The 15,805-nt window shown below is 45.0% G+C and overlaps 1 protein-coding gene across 2 annotated transcripts in view; it reads right to left on the bottom strand.

Moving 5' to 3' along the window:
* Nucleotides 1–15,805, bottom strand: part of BLTP2 (bridge-like lipid transfer protein family member 2) — a 1,026,973-nt gene that overhangs the window by 852,196 nt on the left and 158,972 nt on the right. The window contains exons 4-5 of one of the 2 annotated variants that reach the window (XM_069615333.1): nucleotides 10,461–10,620; nucleotides 10,016–10,134 (exon numbers count right to left, since the gene is read on the bottom strand). In XM_069615333.1, coding sequence (XP_069471434.1) covers nucleotides 10,016–10,134; nucleotides 10,461–10,620 — 279 coding nt within the window. Of the gene's footprint in view, nucleotides 1–2,225; nucleotides 2,336–10,015; nucleotides 10,135–10,460; nucleotides 10,621–15,805 lie in introns of those variants that run through there. The other variant, XM_069615334.1, reaches the window with a different exon arrangement.

Raw genomic sequence — 15,805 nt, 5'->3', positions numbered from 1 at the left:
TCCATGGGTGAGTCAACCACAGGCTGATCCTGTTGATCTCGGGACTGTATGATGTGAAAATCGGCATCGTCATCAAAGTCTTGGTCCTGACTGTAATGGTCACTTTCAGTCCCTGGAACCTGCGAGTCTGAATGATCTACAATATATGAGTCCTGTGAGGGTTCTTGGCTATATGAGGGGACAGGTGTTTGTGTAGAAGTGCTAACCTTCACACTTTAGAAGGTGGTTCACCAGTAGATACTCTTTCACCCTTTACAGAACCCTGTGTGCTTCTAAACACCTCTAGTTGGTGATCCATTAAGTCTACAAAGCAAGAGATCCTTCTCAACTCCCTGTCAAAGCTTTCGGGTGTCCATTCAGTGGACCTTGGGAAAACAGGAGGGCCAGGTGTCTCTTGAAAGGGGGTTCTGCTTTTTCTTATGTAGTGCCCCAATAGTGTGTCCTCAGATGAGGTGCAGCCAGTTTCCTGTGAGGAAGGTGGTTTAGATGGTGTGTGTGTCAAAATTGTAGTGTTTGTCAACGTTTTAGACTTTAGGAGAGTTTTGGGACATGTTTTCTGATAAGTTCTTGCATTTGACATGTTACAAGGGGTCGTTGAAGGTTTTGACGTGTCCCTTCAGCTTGAGTAAGGAGGGCCTTTTTGGGCACAGTGTCTGAAACGGGCCTACCAGGCGCCCGTTTAGGAGATCTGTCATGCGGCGATTGCGATGGCCAAGAGGACATATATGATTTGGAATGGGACTTCTCCTTAGACAACGCATGGCTGTGACGGTCGATGACTTAGTCAGCGTTCGGCCAGGGGGTACGTTGTTAGTGCGTTGTGGAATGCGTGTGCTCTTGCCCCAGGGTGTCTTCTCCGTAACAGGATCGCTGGCCTCCTTATTGGAGTCGTTGGCTCGCACATGGGGTTCTTTCAAACCCTGATGGCCTTTGATGCCACTATGAATGTTGGTACTGCCATCGCTGGATTCACCCACCACGTCTATGGAGGCCTCGGCCTGCATGGCATGGTCGGCCCAGCACTTAGTGCAGCAGCCTTTTAAGGTCTTCGGTCGAAATACCTTGCAGGATTTGCAGTGCTTGTCGATGTGATCCCGTGGAAGACAGTGGTTGCCCACCATGTGCGTCTCCTTCCAGGGATATTTCCAATTGCAAGATGGAAAGAATTTAAAGGGTGTATTTTACATATTAGATGGGAAAGGCAGCATGACGATAAAGGGAAATAAAAGGTGTCAAAATAGGCATTCTCTAAAAATAAGAGTGTCTGACCTCCCCCCACTCTCCATACTGTAAAAGGCCAGGGCCCGGTGAGGCCTGTGTAGGCCGCAATCACTGTCGTCGAGATAAGGCTTGTCGACGATAGGTGCGTCCCTCAAAAGCCGTCAAAGTTCTTCTTGAAAGCGGCAGGCGATGGGCGGTTATAAGAAAGTGCAAATAGGAAAGTCTAAGGTTAAACTTTATTATATCGAAGGCGTTAGCATGGAGAACTCTGCAACGTGTGACCGACTATGATGGCAGAAAAAAAAACAATCTGAGCGACCTTGATGCGTGAAGGACCATGGGTACAGTAGACGTCACACTAGGGATAGTATTACTGGCACTCCCTGTCGACGTCCCTTTTTGAGTTCTAAAACAAATCATGTAATACTCCACGACTACCACTAGATGTCAGCCTATGCATAGCATGTTTAGTTTAGTTTATTTTATTTTCTTGTATAGCGCGCTAAACCCTAGGGTATCTGGGCGCTTAAATACTTAGGTACACATGGTGGGTTACAGATCAGCACACAAAGAGTTACAAAGTATATTTACAAGTATTTACAAATGCAAGTATAAATTTACAAATCAGAGATGTGAGCATAAACAGCAGATATTTGCCTGGGTTCAGGGATGAAACATAATTCACAGCTTAACAATAGATTTACATGTCAAGTATTTCAGGGCCAAGTTATAGAGGCATTTGTGTGCGATGACTAGCGATCATATGATGACATGTGATCTAAGCAGATCAACAAGCCTCAGAAAGAAAAGTATCCTGACTACACTTCTCTGTAAGGGTAGGTGTGCAATTCTAACAATACAATAAATCATAAAGAGAGACATAGCCTCTCAGTACTAACAGTCTTAAGGACTAGCCATTTTGTAACACAGCATCAGACGTAGGAGACCGATACAGAGGTGCCATTTCTGTGAATGTTTTATTGAACAATAAAAAAAAGACCTACCTATCCCTGTCTCTCGAGGGGTATCCCACAAAGAAAAGGATACTCGGGTGCATGTCGTCAGAATGTCCAAAGGAATCCCACCGTCCTACATCCAAGCTCCTACTCTAGCCTTGTCACCACTAAAAAAAGAAACAAAGAAAAGACAGAAAAGAAAAAAAGAATAACTAGGAGGATGACTCCCCTCTCCTAGTACAACAAAAAAAAAAAAGAAAAGGCACTTTAAGTTCTTCCAGTATTGTGACTACTTTGTGAGCCACGAGAAGGCCTCCCTTCTCCTGGTTTGTTCTGAAGGGGTCTTTCAGCCAAAAAGGTTCCTGACACAGTTCTTTTAAAAGGTATTCTCCTTCTAACCTTGGTGTAACAGAATTTTCCCTTCAGGCCCCCACTTCCCCCTGAGCAAGTGTCCTTGTAAAACAACACACAACTTGGGCCAGATCAGCAGACCTAGAACTGTCACTGAACTGGGGAATCTCTCCTCTAATGTAGGTTTTACTGAAGTCAAGTTCAGGGGAGTTAGGACTTCTGCTGCAATGAGGAACTCTCCCCTCTGGTGCACTCGAGTCACTCTTGGTTCAGTAGTCTCATGACTGCCCCTGTGACAAGGAAGCATTTCTCTGATGCATTCTTCACTCGCTCTCTGGTCTTCTGACTATTACTGGCCACGGCCCAAAGCAGAGACCCTTTCCTTATCTTCCCACCCCGCCAGTCTGCCCAGGCTCCCCATTACCTTCTGGAACTTTCTCGCTGGGACTTTGGTTGCTTTGCTGGCTCCGCGAACACAGGCTCCCTGCAGTGTCGGCACTGTTAATGGAAACCACGGTCCACTTCCTCCTGGAGGTCGTGCCACTGCCTTGTCCTTCTCCAGTTGGGCTTGGTCCGGTCACTGGACCCGACAGTGATGCTTCCAGCACCTCGCCTGTGTTATCGACCTCTGGCTTCCTCGATGTCCAGCTTCCCACGTTTGACAGCTTCCCCCCTCGCTGGTACTCTGGGGCTGGCTGGACCAGCTTGCCATCAAGATGAGTCCCTCTCCCTTTTTTATGGGGACAATACTTTGTGACTGAATGGGAAAATCTCTTGTCGGTTTCAATGAGGTGATCTTCATGCCTCCTCATGTCCTACTAGCTCCAGTATTGTGTATTGTCATATAGTCACAATACAGCATTTGAGAGTATGTGTGAGTAGTGTCGTGAGTAGAGATGGGGTGCGAGATGGGGTGTTGTGGCCCAGAATGTACGTCCCCATCCCAAGGAGGGTTGGGGGGTGGTGGAAGAGTCCTCCCATAAAGGTCCTCTTGTGTTTTACCACACCTATGGGGAATATTGGTTATGATACACATCGCCCTAGAGGAGAGGACTCTCCCTTGGGGAGAAGTGACCTCATTCGATGATTCGTCACAGTTTCCCCATGAGAATGAGCAAAACAGGCAAGGGGAATTAACTAGAAGGCTTTACTGACCTCCAAAAAGTCAGGACTGGGTTCAAAATGAGCAAAAAGTAAGACTATACCATAGAAATCTGTTGAGGGAAAGTTACAAAAAGAAAATCTTTCCTAACAGAATAATTAAATGCCCCCTTTAATTACCAACAGGCAACTGCAACTACATATTCACTTCCTTGAAACATCTGGATTAGAACAGCTAATAAGGCCACATACACTGCCAATTGCAGTTAACGTTGTGCTCCGATTTAGGTTGAACATTTGCAAAGCAGGTGCAATGCCTTCACCATGTTTTAACAACAACTCTGTGTAATTTTCAACCTACCCAAATTGGTCCATATTTTTAGGGGATCGCTCTCCAGGGTGCTGTTCTCACAGCAAAGTTGGAGACACATTTGGGTAATATTCGCAAAGCCCCAGCAATGCCTTGAATTTATTCTGGTCAGTGGCCAGCTGCTAGGAAAGATTTTCTTTTTTGCAACTTTCTCTCTGCATATTTCTATGGTACACCCTTTTCGTCTTGCTTGTTTTGAACCTTATCCTGACTTTGGAAGTCCTCAAAGCTATCTACTTTACTTCCCTTGACTGTTTTGCTCATTCTTATGGGGAAATTGACTAGTCCCAAAGACTATCAGTACTGAGAGACTATGGGCCTCATTACACGTTTGGCGGTAGCCGTGCCGGTAAAACCGACACGGCTGCCGGCAAACTTGTGAAATGTCCGGCACCCGGCAATGGGGACGTCTGGGGGCATTCCAACCCCGGCGGACCCGGTCAGTCCCCATTGCCGGTATTCATTACTCCCCATTCCCATTTGAGCCCCATAGAGCTCAAATGGGAATGGGGAGGTCGGATGCACCAGCACCATTTATGAATGGTGCCGGTGCATCCGAAGAGTTGTGCTCGCCAAGTCAGACCTGGCTGGCAGAAAGGCGCCCGTGAGCACAACTCGTAGTTTGCCGGTCCGGTAGCAACAGTGCCGGTAGCTCCATGAATTCTTGTATTATTATAATTGCATACATCACCAGTGAAGTGCAGTTAGGATACTTTGTATCCTTATATTCTTTTTTATATAATGGCTTTTTGGTTACTTGTACATTGTGCCTAAGACAAGCTGGTGGCAGCTGTGATATATTTACAGTTTTTGTGACATTTTACACTTTTGCAATTACTGCAAATGGCTACTGAAGGTGGCTAGCACCATAAAATGGCCGTGCTACAAGATTCTTTGCTTGTTCTTTGGCCATCTTCCTCCTTTCTCAGTTCAGCAAATGCCTTAAATGGAAATCCCTTTTCTGGGGAAAGCTGGGGCTGTGCTTCAAGTGCTACAAGTCGCCTGCTCCTGCATTTTCAGCCGTCTTCCTCCAAGGTAAGCTGTGCTGGGCCTACTCCTGTGTTCGCCGCTGGAAGATTGCCTGTTGCCAACGGACCATGGTAACCAAAGTTGAATCTGGTGGTCATTGTGTCCTTGACATGTCCCGTTGCCATCAGTCCCACAGACGTCTTCCGTCTAAATTCATTTGGGTCTTCAAGTGGAAGCTGCCCGGAACCGATTCCTAAGCACTGCGACTGACCGAAACTAAATCCCCAAAAACAAAGTATCTCTTCTGTATAGACATCTAGATGATCCTCATGATGAATGAAAGGAACCAAGACAGAAGAACAAGCCTGCAACAAAGTCAGAAACCCAGACGAGTGGTATCAGAAGAACTCTGAGCCAGGGGTGGTAAGTCTATATATCTTGCTTTTCCCCTCGTCTCACATAGGGTAACAAGAGGGTACAGCCCTAACCCTAACTCGCTCTTCCTTGACTTTGATGGTGGAAACGTGTTATGTATCCCTCCCTAGGACTATCCTACTGTGTTGGATTGAGGTGAGTCTAATATGAACTTTACTTGAACTTTTTTCTAACTTTGTGACTCTTTCATAATCATAACGGCAAATCCCTATATAAACCTAACTGAAGAATGTATACTTTGGAACTGGTGAGTTTTGAGCACATGGGCTCAAATCATCTTAGGGTTGGACTTTATAAGAATTGGGGAAGCGGTTTTGTGTTGATTCTAAAGAATACTGTCTATTTCTATTTATCTGAGTACTTGAATCTGTTTCACTGGTCAATGAATGAAATGTTATTCCATCTCTCCTAAGGGTGAATGTATATATCTGTTTTTATAAGGGTTTTCTGTGACAATATTTGTCTAGTTACACACTAAGCAGAGAAAAATACTAAAGGCCTAATTCAATGTTTTATTTTTATACTTACCTATCTAACTGGAATTACTGGTGTTGCTCTGTTTGAATGCATTCTAGCCCTAGACCACTCACACCATTCCTGAGACTAAGGCCATCATTACAGGTTTGTAAAATTGCTGGAAATTTCGTACCATCCATTTTCCCTGACCGGCATACTACAAGTTTGCCAGTGGGGGTTCACTGATTTACCTCCAGCCAAGAGCCCCCAATGGCAGAAAACAGCCGGTATTCCTGGCACTGCTATTACGGGTGCCGGAAATACCAGCAAGCCCCTCCATGGAGTCCTATCAGACTTCATGGATGGGGATTTACTGCTGTTGCCGGCACCTGGAATATCCTGGTAATACCGGGTTATCAGGCACCGGTAACGGTAGGGTCAGTTTCCCAGAACCCTGCTGGAATTACCGGCAGGATACTGAGAAACTCATAATGACCCCCTACATCTTGCTGCTCTACTACCTTACCTTGAATGGGTTTGGCTAACCTCTCAGTGTCTTCCCCAGTTCAGCATAATAGAGTGGCCTCCCAAAATTCTCCCACCATGGCTGATTTGGGAAATCCACCTTAACATAGCAGAGACTTGATAAATGCATGAACCAGTTTCATTTTTCAGACAATCCCAATAGCCGAAAACACATGACCCAAATAGGTCACTGAAGGCACTTTACATTTGCACTTGCTCTCCTTTATGGTGAGCCCACACAGCTCAAGAGTTTAAACAAACAGCCTTTTGGTTGGCTATCATGCTTTATCCTTGCTTCTGCAGAGTGCACTATTGTCTTTAAAACACCAAACTCCTCATTATGCCAGATATGTATGAAATGCAAGCCTAAAAGGCATACATTTGAATCTAAAATATCCTTGGGATGTAATGAAAGATGAAATACCTAGATGTTTTGCTCAAAGGGATTTGAAAGTATGCCAATAGAATGTTTAACGAAGGGAATACTGTCCATTGTCAGAGACTTTAATGGATGTGGCATAAGGGATCCTATCAACCACACTCTCGTTATGAAAGCTCTATAGGTAATTAAATACTCTCAAACATTCAAACCTTTGCCGCCAATAAAAACATGATTAGTCATCAGAAGAATCAATATCAGATTCCCAATCAGGAACTCCCTCTTATGATCGAGCATGCAAAACTAGCGCAACACTTCTCAATATGTAACAATAGGATTTGTAACTACGGCCAGTGCCAGCTAATGGGCTTAGTCATTTATTACATGATAGGTAGTGTCCGTGGAGGTTATTATCTTAAGAGCTTTACAATGCCTCTAGAGTCCTACCAAACATGTGATCATTTTAGGTCCTTAGTTTTCTCTTTCCACGCAATCAAGAAGAATCAGGAATATACATGCTAATAAGGAAATGTTTAGAATGGGTTTTTACTTTTGTGACGATAAGCCTGTGGAAGAGAGCCATTCCCTGAAACTGAACACTAGCCTTTGGAGATTTAGGTTTTATGTACACCTTTTGTTGAACATTAGTGCACTTAACAAGCCAAAGATATTATCCTTAGCACATTATAGTTATTTTTAGAGTGAGGGCTAGGATAGGATTTCAGATGCAGGACATTTTTGCTTTGGACATCCTGACAATGGACAGAGCCTTAGTTTCTGGTTGAGGTAGGGAAATACCTCCTAGATTAGGGACAGTGAGGCCTTTCCCAAACCCCATTATTATTTCTATAAAGGGTAGTATCGACAAACATGAGTCCCCCGTGTCCGTGTCTCATATCTGGCTCTTCACAGGGTGCTGGAGAGTCGAGATGGACTCAGGGAGCATCTTTGTCGTCCCACTGGTGACATGATAAAAAAGTAAAAAGAAAGCGAAATGTGTTAAAACTTCCTTGAAGGAACTACAAGTTTTGTTGAAGAAATATTGAGGAACCAGCTAGGAGCCCACAAGAAACCTATGGAACTGTTTTGTTTGTTTCACGAAAAGCTTGAAACTTTAATGGAACTTTTACTTTGAGAGGATTTGGCGTCTTTGATATACTTTGCATGCAGGAGAAGGGAGTAATTCTCCTGGGTCACAAGCAGAATCTGAACTATATTAGTTATTGTAGTGACAGGGATAGCGTAGGAGCTTTTGGACTTCGACAGTGCATTTTGATTTGGACTTTTGATTTGAACTTTCACAGACTTCCTGACAAGCACTAGTTTTGGTAGGGAAACCACATTAGAGCCAAGGAGAGATATGTTAATCTTGTGATTTAAATAAAAGTCTATAACAATCATCATGGCACCCATTGGTGAGTCTCTTCATTCCTCGTCGCCACAATGGATAACAGAAGACTGTTTGTCCTTAATAAGCCACAATAGTGGAAACCGAGTTGCTAACCATTCTGGCATGAGCCTCCACAAATGCTTACATATATATATTCTGTTCATATTCCTGCAAACCTTTATCTTTTTCTCCAGCACACATTCATAACTCACTAACATCTTTTGTGTATGCTAAATTACATGTATTATAGATGGGCTGAGGTTGCTTAGTTTTAAAAACCTGAGCTGCAAGGGTGTATTGCATTTTCTGTACAACCTAAGGGTGCAGGCTTGGCATCCCCTCACAGAGTGGAGCAGGTCACTGTAGCAAACTCTGAAAAATGAGGCTATCAGACATAAAATAAAGACCCACACATTTCTTTTTTGTAATGGTTGTCAGATGTTCTGAAACTGTAAAACGTGGTCTTATTGCTTATGCACAGTTCCGTAATCACTTTGTCAGGCTCTTGGCAACCAAAAGCAATTAAGTGTTCATGTTCTGGGTTTCAGAGACTTGTCGTGTAGTGTGTTTGTCAAGAGACCACAGGAACATTGTTTCCAAGATCCAGCGAGCAGTATTTCTCAATTCCATCTATTTATTCAATGTTTTTAAGCACTTCACTCCATGTTCCAGGATGCAGAACCTCTCAGTTCGGTTTGGATACCGGGCAGCTCATTGAGCTCCCTCTTCTTACTGATCTGTCTACCAGGTTTTGCCTAGAGTGTCTCCTGTTTTTCCCATACACTTGTCCTCGTTTCTCCTTCTCGACATCAGCAAGAGTCTACAAACACCTCTACATTCTTGGATATGCTCTCTGCCTCCCCTTCATCTTGCCTCCCTGTTACTCAAGCACACCTCTAGTCAGGGAAGACTTCTAGGGCTCTGCATCTTTCGTGCCTCTGGTGTTTTGTCTCCACTTTTCACTCACAGCAGCGAGTCATTCACTTGCCTTCTGGATTATTTGCTCATCTTATCTTTGTTGCTCACCACTCTTTCCACATTGGGCTCTGCTTTTATTCTTGCATGGTCTCCTTGGTCTCTACACAATTTATCTGCATTCTCTGGCACTGTAGCTCAGTCAGGACGCCTAATGTCTACTCAGGATTCTCAGTCCTTTTGCCTTTCTGCATTGCCACAAAGAGTGCCAGCTGATCATGGAATGTGACATTTCAACACTCAATGTTTTTCTTGGTCTTGAGAAGGTCATGTTACCATAGTCACACGCCACTGGAGGGGGGACTAACCAATTGTTTCTTTGTGTATTGGAGTAAACAAAACTCTTTTGAAGCCACTGATTTAAAGTGCCCCTCTCCTGTCATGTTGATGATGTATATTTGCCCTTTTGGCCTTACATTTCTTAAACTGTAACGGTTAATGTTTTATGAGAATTTCCATTTTTAAGAAGTTCTGTTGAGTGATGGGAGGGTTTTAGTTCAACAGCTGTAACTATATTGAAAAGAAAAAGTGTAAGGATGCCTTCTTCTGGTTATCTAGCATGTCATCTGTTTCTGCACCATAAGACAAGGTAAAATGTGATGCCACAGACACTTTGAATACATTCTAGGAGACACAGTTGTTTACAAAAGGCCACACAGGAAGTGTCACAACACCTTTCCACATTTTGCTACCACCACATTTCCAGCACTAGCATGAAGAAAAAGCATCAGGGCAAATCTCTATAAGGTCTTATCTGTGGAACTTAATTTTTAGTGGGAGAAGAGAATGCACATTAATATACTTTCTCATAATATTTGGTTATGCTTGCACACTATGGCGTTTTCATTCGTTTTCATTTTAAACAAGATTATGATCAAGATTCTGACCTCTTCCCGTCGCTGTCCAGTAACAAGTGGGTCCGGGAGATAGTCAAGTGCCAGAGGGACTCTGATTTTGCCACATTCAAAACCATTACATTAACAGATTCCACATGAACCGAGAGGAGCTGATGGGGAAAAGATCAAAATAAATGATGAATGATCCATTCAATACAAAAACATAGTCACAAACAGATGCTAGGAACACACAGAGCAAGCTAAGCAGAGAGAAACAAAATTGCCTGGGATTTACAAACAAGGCAGTTAACCAAACTGTCTTAGGTTGTCTTGGGTGACAAAGCAACAGACTTGTAATGTGATTTTATTTCCAGGTTTACAAGATCTCTGGATTAGGTTTGGGAGAACCGAGAACAGAGATGCCATACTTGTGTATAAAACAGGACATTTAGGAGAAACTAAACCTGGCAGATATTTAGCACCAAATGGCATTTACCTGACAAAGGAACCTCAGAAGGGATGGGCTGATGGTCATTTTATGCAGGCTTTCACTTGGTTTATCTGCTGGAGGATCTGCATGTTGTGAGGGGGGGCCGGGACCCCTCTGCAGATCCATTCGGATGCGAACCTCGCCAAAGCAAAGTGCAAAGTAGTGACTGTAGAAAGGTGAAAAAACAAAGGACACATTAATATAAAAACGTGGTGAAGGATTGTGCACATTTATTTGTACAGCCAACATATGAATATGATACTTTTTGGTGAGCTTTGTTTTGCCAGCTGTAACATTATTTATTTTATTGTGCATTTGTAAGGCGCTTATACAGCAGGAAATTGGGTTCCAAAGCGCCCACAGGGCAGGGGATGGAACATGGGATAAAGGCAATAGAATACATTAATGAACAGGAGAGAAGTGGTCTTACTAGGCATTGTGAGCATTCAGATCGTGCAAGTGCAGCGAGAGAGAAGGAACGGGGGAAAGGTGGATAAGTGCTAGGAAATTCCCCAGAGGGGGAAGCGCCATGGAGTAAGTTGCTAGGAACCGGTAAATGCTTGGCAGAGGTCACATAGTAAAGAGTGGCCATCTGCCGATACATTAAGTGCAGTACTGTGAGGGAACACAGTCCAGTGGGTGCCCAAGGGCAAGTGCTGGGAGCAGGAGGGGCTGAACACGATAGGGAGGAAGGCCAGGACCCAGAAGGATACAGTAGTGCCAAGGCCGCCAATCTCAGCAACTGAGGGCTTTAGCATGGGATGGGGAAGGAGGAGGTGAAGAGGAAAGTCTTGAGGCGCTTCCAGAATTCGACGAGATCCTGCTCAAGAAGGAGAGGGAGGGGGGAGGATGTTCCAGAGGAGGGAGCCAGCCGAGTAAAGAGATCGGCCTCCAGCTCGCTGCTTAGAGAATTGTTTGACACACAGAGTTGGAGCCAGAGGAACATAAAGACCTGGAGGGAGAGTATTTGGTGAGAGCAAGGTGTAGACAGTGTGGTCCTTGGCCCCAGATAGACTTATGGATAATGCAGAGGGATTTGAATTTGATCCTTGAAGCAACCGGGAGCCAGTGGAGAGATTTTAGGGCTTGAGAGATACAGTTCCTGGCTTGAGGCCAAGGATAAGTCTTGCAGCCCCATTCTGGATAAGCTGGAGGTGGCAGAGAGAAGAAGAGGGTATATTAAGGAAGAGGCTGTTGCAACATAGTCCTGCCTAGAAAGTACCAGGGTTGTAGAGACATTGAACTTCTGGGGAAAGGAAGCATGCCTCCGAGGAGGTGAAGTTGGAAGTGGGCCTTCTTGGCAAGGCCCATGACGTGAGGGAGCAAAGAAAGAGTGGTCGAAGATGACTCCAAGGTTTCTAGCTTCAGATGAAAGAGGTGGGGGGAGCCCATAGAGGGTGGCTAGAGAGAAGGGAGGAAAGTGGGAGCAGGAATCCTGATAGGAAGGATCTAATTCTTACTGGCACTGAGGCAGAGATTGTTAGAAGCACAACAGGAGTGGATAGCAGAAAGGCAGTCAGGAATGGTAGAGGAGCAGCAAGAGGGTCAGAGGGAAGTTTGAAGAAGAGTTGGGTGTCATCTGCATAACACTGGAAGTGGGGGGAGAAAATGGAAATAAGGTGAGCAAGTGGAGCGAGATAGACGTTAAAAAGACAGGGTGAGAGGTTCGAGCCCTGTGGACGCCACCGGTAGGGATAGAGGTGGGAGGGATAAAGAGCCCAAGATAACCTGGGACGGATGGTCGGTGAGGAAGGTCAGCCAGTCGAGTGCCCGCTCCGAGATATCAAGGGTGTCGTGGAGCCGTTTTATGAGGATGGAGTGGTTGACCGTACCAAATGGAAAGAAGAGATTGAGTAGAATGAGAACAGTGGGAGAGTTAGAGTCCAGAGATGCGATCAGTTCTTCATGGGTGTTCAGGAGAGCAGTTTCCGTGCCCATGGATGCTCGGAATCGCGATTGATGGTCATGTAGGCAACCAACCAGCTTGGGAGTCAGTTGTGGGAGGACCAATCTCTCCAGGAGTTTTCCAAGGAAGTGGATGATAGAGATGAGGCGATAGTTAGCCAGACATTAGGGATCGGCAGACTTTTTTTTGGAGGGGGCACACAAGTGAGTGCTTCAGGGAAGAGGGAAAAGACCCAGTAGCAAGATAGTGATTGCAGAAATCAATCAGCAAGTGCAGGGGTCAGGGAGCCGATGTTGTCCTTTAAAGTTCTGGAAGAACAGGAGGGACCCGTTTGGAGGAGACCTTCATAGAGCGGGCAACACTAGAGACCTCACCCTATGTGATAGGAGAGAAGGAGGAGAGGAAGGCTGAGGGAGGTCAGGGGTGTTTGGAGGATGGAGGGGGATAGAGGGGGAAAAGAGGTGGAGAGTGCGCTCAGGCTGTCCTGGGTTTTTGCAGTGAAGTGGGTGGCCAATGCAGTGCAGAGGGCCTTAGAGGGAAGAGGTGTGGTGGAGGCAGCGGAGGGATTGGCTAGTTCCTTGCAGATTTTAAAGAGTACAGCTGTGTTGTTGGTTAAACCAGAGATGCAAGTCTGGGTGTGGGCCCTCTTTTTGGTGCGAATGGAGGTACGATATTGCCTTTGGAGAAGGCGACAAGTCCGTTTTCTGAGGACGAACTTAATGTATGCAACTTCCGTTCTGCAACCCTGCACTTGCGCTTCAGGGCTTCTAGATCAGAATCGTACCAAGTGTTATGCTTGGTGGCATGTTTCAGGCGAATCCTCACGACTGGGGCAAGGATATCTAGATAGTAGATGAATAATCATGAGAATGGTGTGGACGTTTTTATATACAACTCTGAGCAAAATGTACCGTGACTTTAAAACAATATAAGATATTTGCATGTGTGTCTTATGCAAGAGAAATGTAAAATGCAACCAATTGTGAACTGCAATGGCCAGAAGATGGCCAAACCGCTGGCTAGGGGGCATTTGGAAAGCTCAGATTAGGGTACAAGCAAGACAAATGTGGACAGGTAGAAAGTTTACACAGAATAGGCAGGCAACTAATGAGTGGCCTCCGAATTGTCCGAAGATTAATAAACTTGGGTGGCATGACTAACACAGCCGTAAATAGAATGCACACTGTTACGATGGATTTCCAAAATCTACCCTCAGGGTGGATATTGGAAAGCTAATCTATTATGGTGAACAGGGAGACACTGAAGTATAGCCAAACCCAATCAAGGTAGGCTTAGATTCAGGAGGGCTGTGAGAGTGGTAGGGCTACAATGAGTCAACATAAACCCATACCAATAATCCCAGTTAGACAGGTAAATACAAAAATATGCAATGATTTATTCAGCCTTTAAAACACACACGGAACAAATTAAACTTCTAGGTAAATATTGTCACACACTTGCTGTAAAACAGATATATACATACACTGTTAGGAGAACATAGAAAACATTTGATTCAATAACCAGTGTAAAATCGGCAAGTACTTGGATGCATGTGATGTTCAGCGGAAAAGCTTTACCGCAACCATAAAACAGTTCCCTAACACCTAATGAGTTCAGGTCTAGGATGGTTTGGGGCTTGCGGACTAAAGTCATCAGTTCCAAAGATATAGTTTTCAGTAAGGTTGACTATGTGATGATGGCAGTAGTTATGATACACATTCAAAAATGTAAGTAAAATCCAGGAACGTAAACGCACGCAATTCCAGACACGAGGCTGGGACTAGGAAGGGAACCATGACCAGGCCATCACGGACCAAAGTCGGGAAAGATGGATTTATGGGCAGGAGTGTACACTCATGTAAACCCATGGAGAACAGGGTGGGAAGGAACAGGTATGTTAACTTAGCCCCTGACTGTGAGTTCCCCAGAGACCACTTGTGAGGTTCTGGAATCTGTTGGGCATACAATCGGCTGTACTTTGTCCAGTCGAGGAAGGTCCAGCAGTCGTGGGTGCAGAGGTCACTTTCGGACGTGGGATTTCGTTTCTATCGGTTACAGTGCTTGAATCTCAGTTCCAGGCACTTACCAGCTTAACACCCTTGCAAAGGAAATATTAATACTTCTGTGGAGGAGACAGCCTCATGACACCTCTAGGAAGCCAAGAGGATGGATTGAAACAGGAGTCAGGTGGAGACAGGCGATTTTCTTTGGACAAACAAAAGAGCAGGACCTTCACGACTTCCATGGATACAAGAAGGCTGAAAATACAGGAACAGTCTTCTTGTGGTTCAAGCTGAAGATCCTCCAAATTCCAAGGATGCACTTGGAGCGGTGACAGCTGCAGCAAAGAATTCAAGGTGAGAGCTGGTCAGTCCACTGGTTAGTCTAGGGACATGTTTGAAGGCTCAGAAGGTACAGATCCTTGAGCAAGGGTTGAGACTGGTTGCCCCCACCAGTCTAGGGGTCAAAGCACTCATGGGGGTCTTCTTGAGATCAGGCAGAGGAGCAAGGATTCACTGTGGGCTTCACTGAAGTTGGTCCTGGTCAGCTGCAGGAGCTGTCCTCGAGACGTCAGCAGCTTGGACTTCTTCGTAGGGGTCTTGGCTGCAATGATGATTTGTGGAATGGCTGCAGGAGTTCTCCTTTAATTCAAGATCTTGACTGGAACTTTGACCAGGACGACCCGTTGCACTATTCAAACTGGCATTGACTATCCAGTCATTGACAGCCACTTGCCTCAACATCTGCCCAGCAAGAGACATTCAGGCACCAGGATATGTACTGGGACCAGACAGTTCCTACCCCCACATTCAAGCTTACAAACAAACCTCCTCTTAGCCAGAGAAAGCAGTAGCTTTCCCCGGGAAAGCGCTTCATTCACATGGCAAATCCGGACATGAGAGGGCAGGGCGAATGTCAAAGAACATTATGGCCAAAGGACAGGCAAAAACATTATGGTACGGCCACATTTAGCAGTCATATGCGTAAATGCAAAGGCGCATCGAGTAAAACGTTTTAAGAAAAATGTGGTAGAAAAATATCCATTCCCACCAGCCCATTCCAGGCACATTGTAAATGTAATAAAGAGGTTATGAGTGATGTATGTGATTGTAGCACAAGAAATTCACTAAAAGATACATAGGGGGTCATGAGTTTGCTGTTATTCCACTAGCAATTCCAGCGGGATACTGGCAAGCTGACCCTACTGTTTCCACCGCCAGATATCCCAGTATTACAGGGATATTGCAGGTGGCGGAAATACGGATAAATACCTATACCATGGGGTCGTATCGGACTACATGGAGATAATTGCAAAAATGTTTTGCCGGTGGGGGCCTATTTACTGGAAGCTCAGGGCTGGATGTAAATCAGTGCCCCCAGCAGCAAGCTTGTGTTTTGTTGGTTCAGTAAAATTGCTGGTGCCGGATTTACCAGCAATTTTATC

Source organism: Ambystoma mexicanum, chromosome 9 (assembly GCF_040938575.1).
Source record: "Ambystoma mexicanum isolate Mex_15411 chromosome 9, UKY_AmexF1_1, whole genome shotgun sequence".
In the NCBI taxonomy this organism is placed as follows: domain Eukaryota; kingdom Metazoa; phylum Chordata; class Amphibia; order Caudata; family Ambystomatidae; genus Ambystoma; species Ambystoma mexicanum.
Note: the sequence above shows the minus strand (reverse complement) of the source record. Positions and strands in the feature narration are given on the sequence as shown.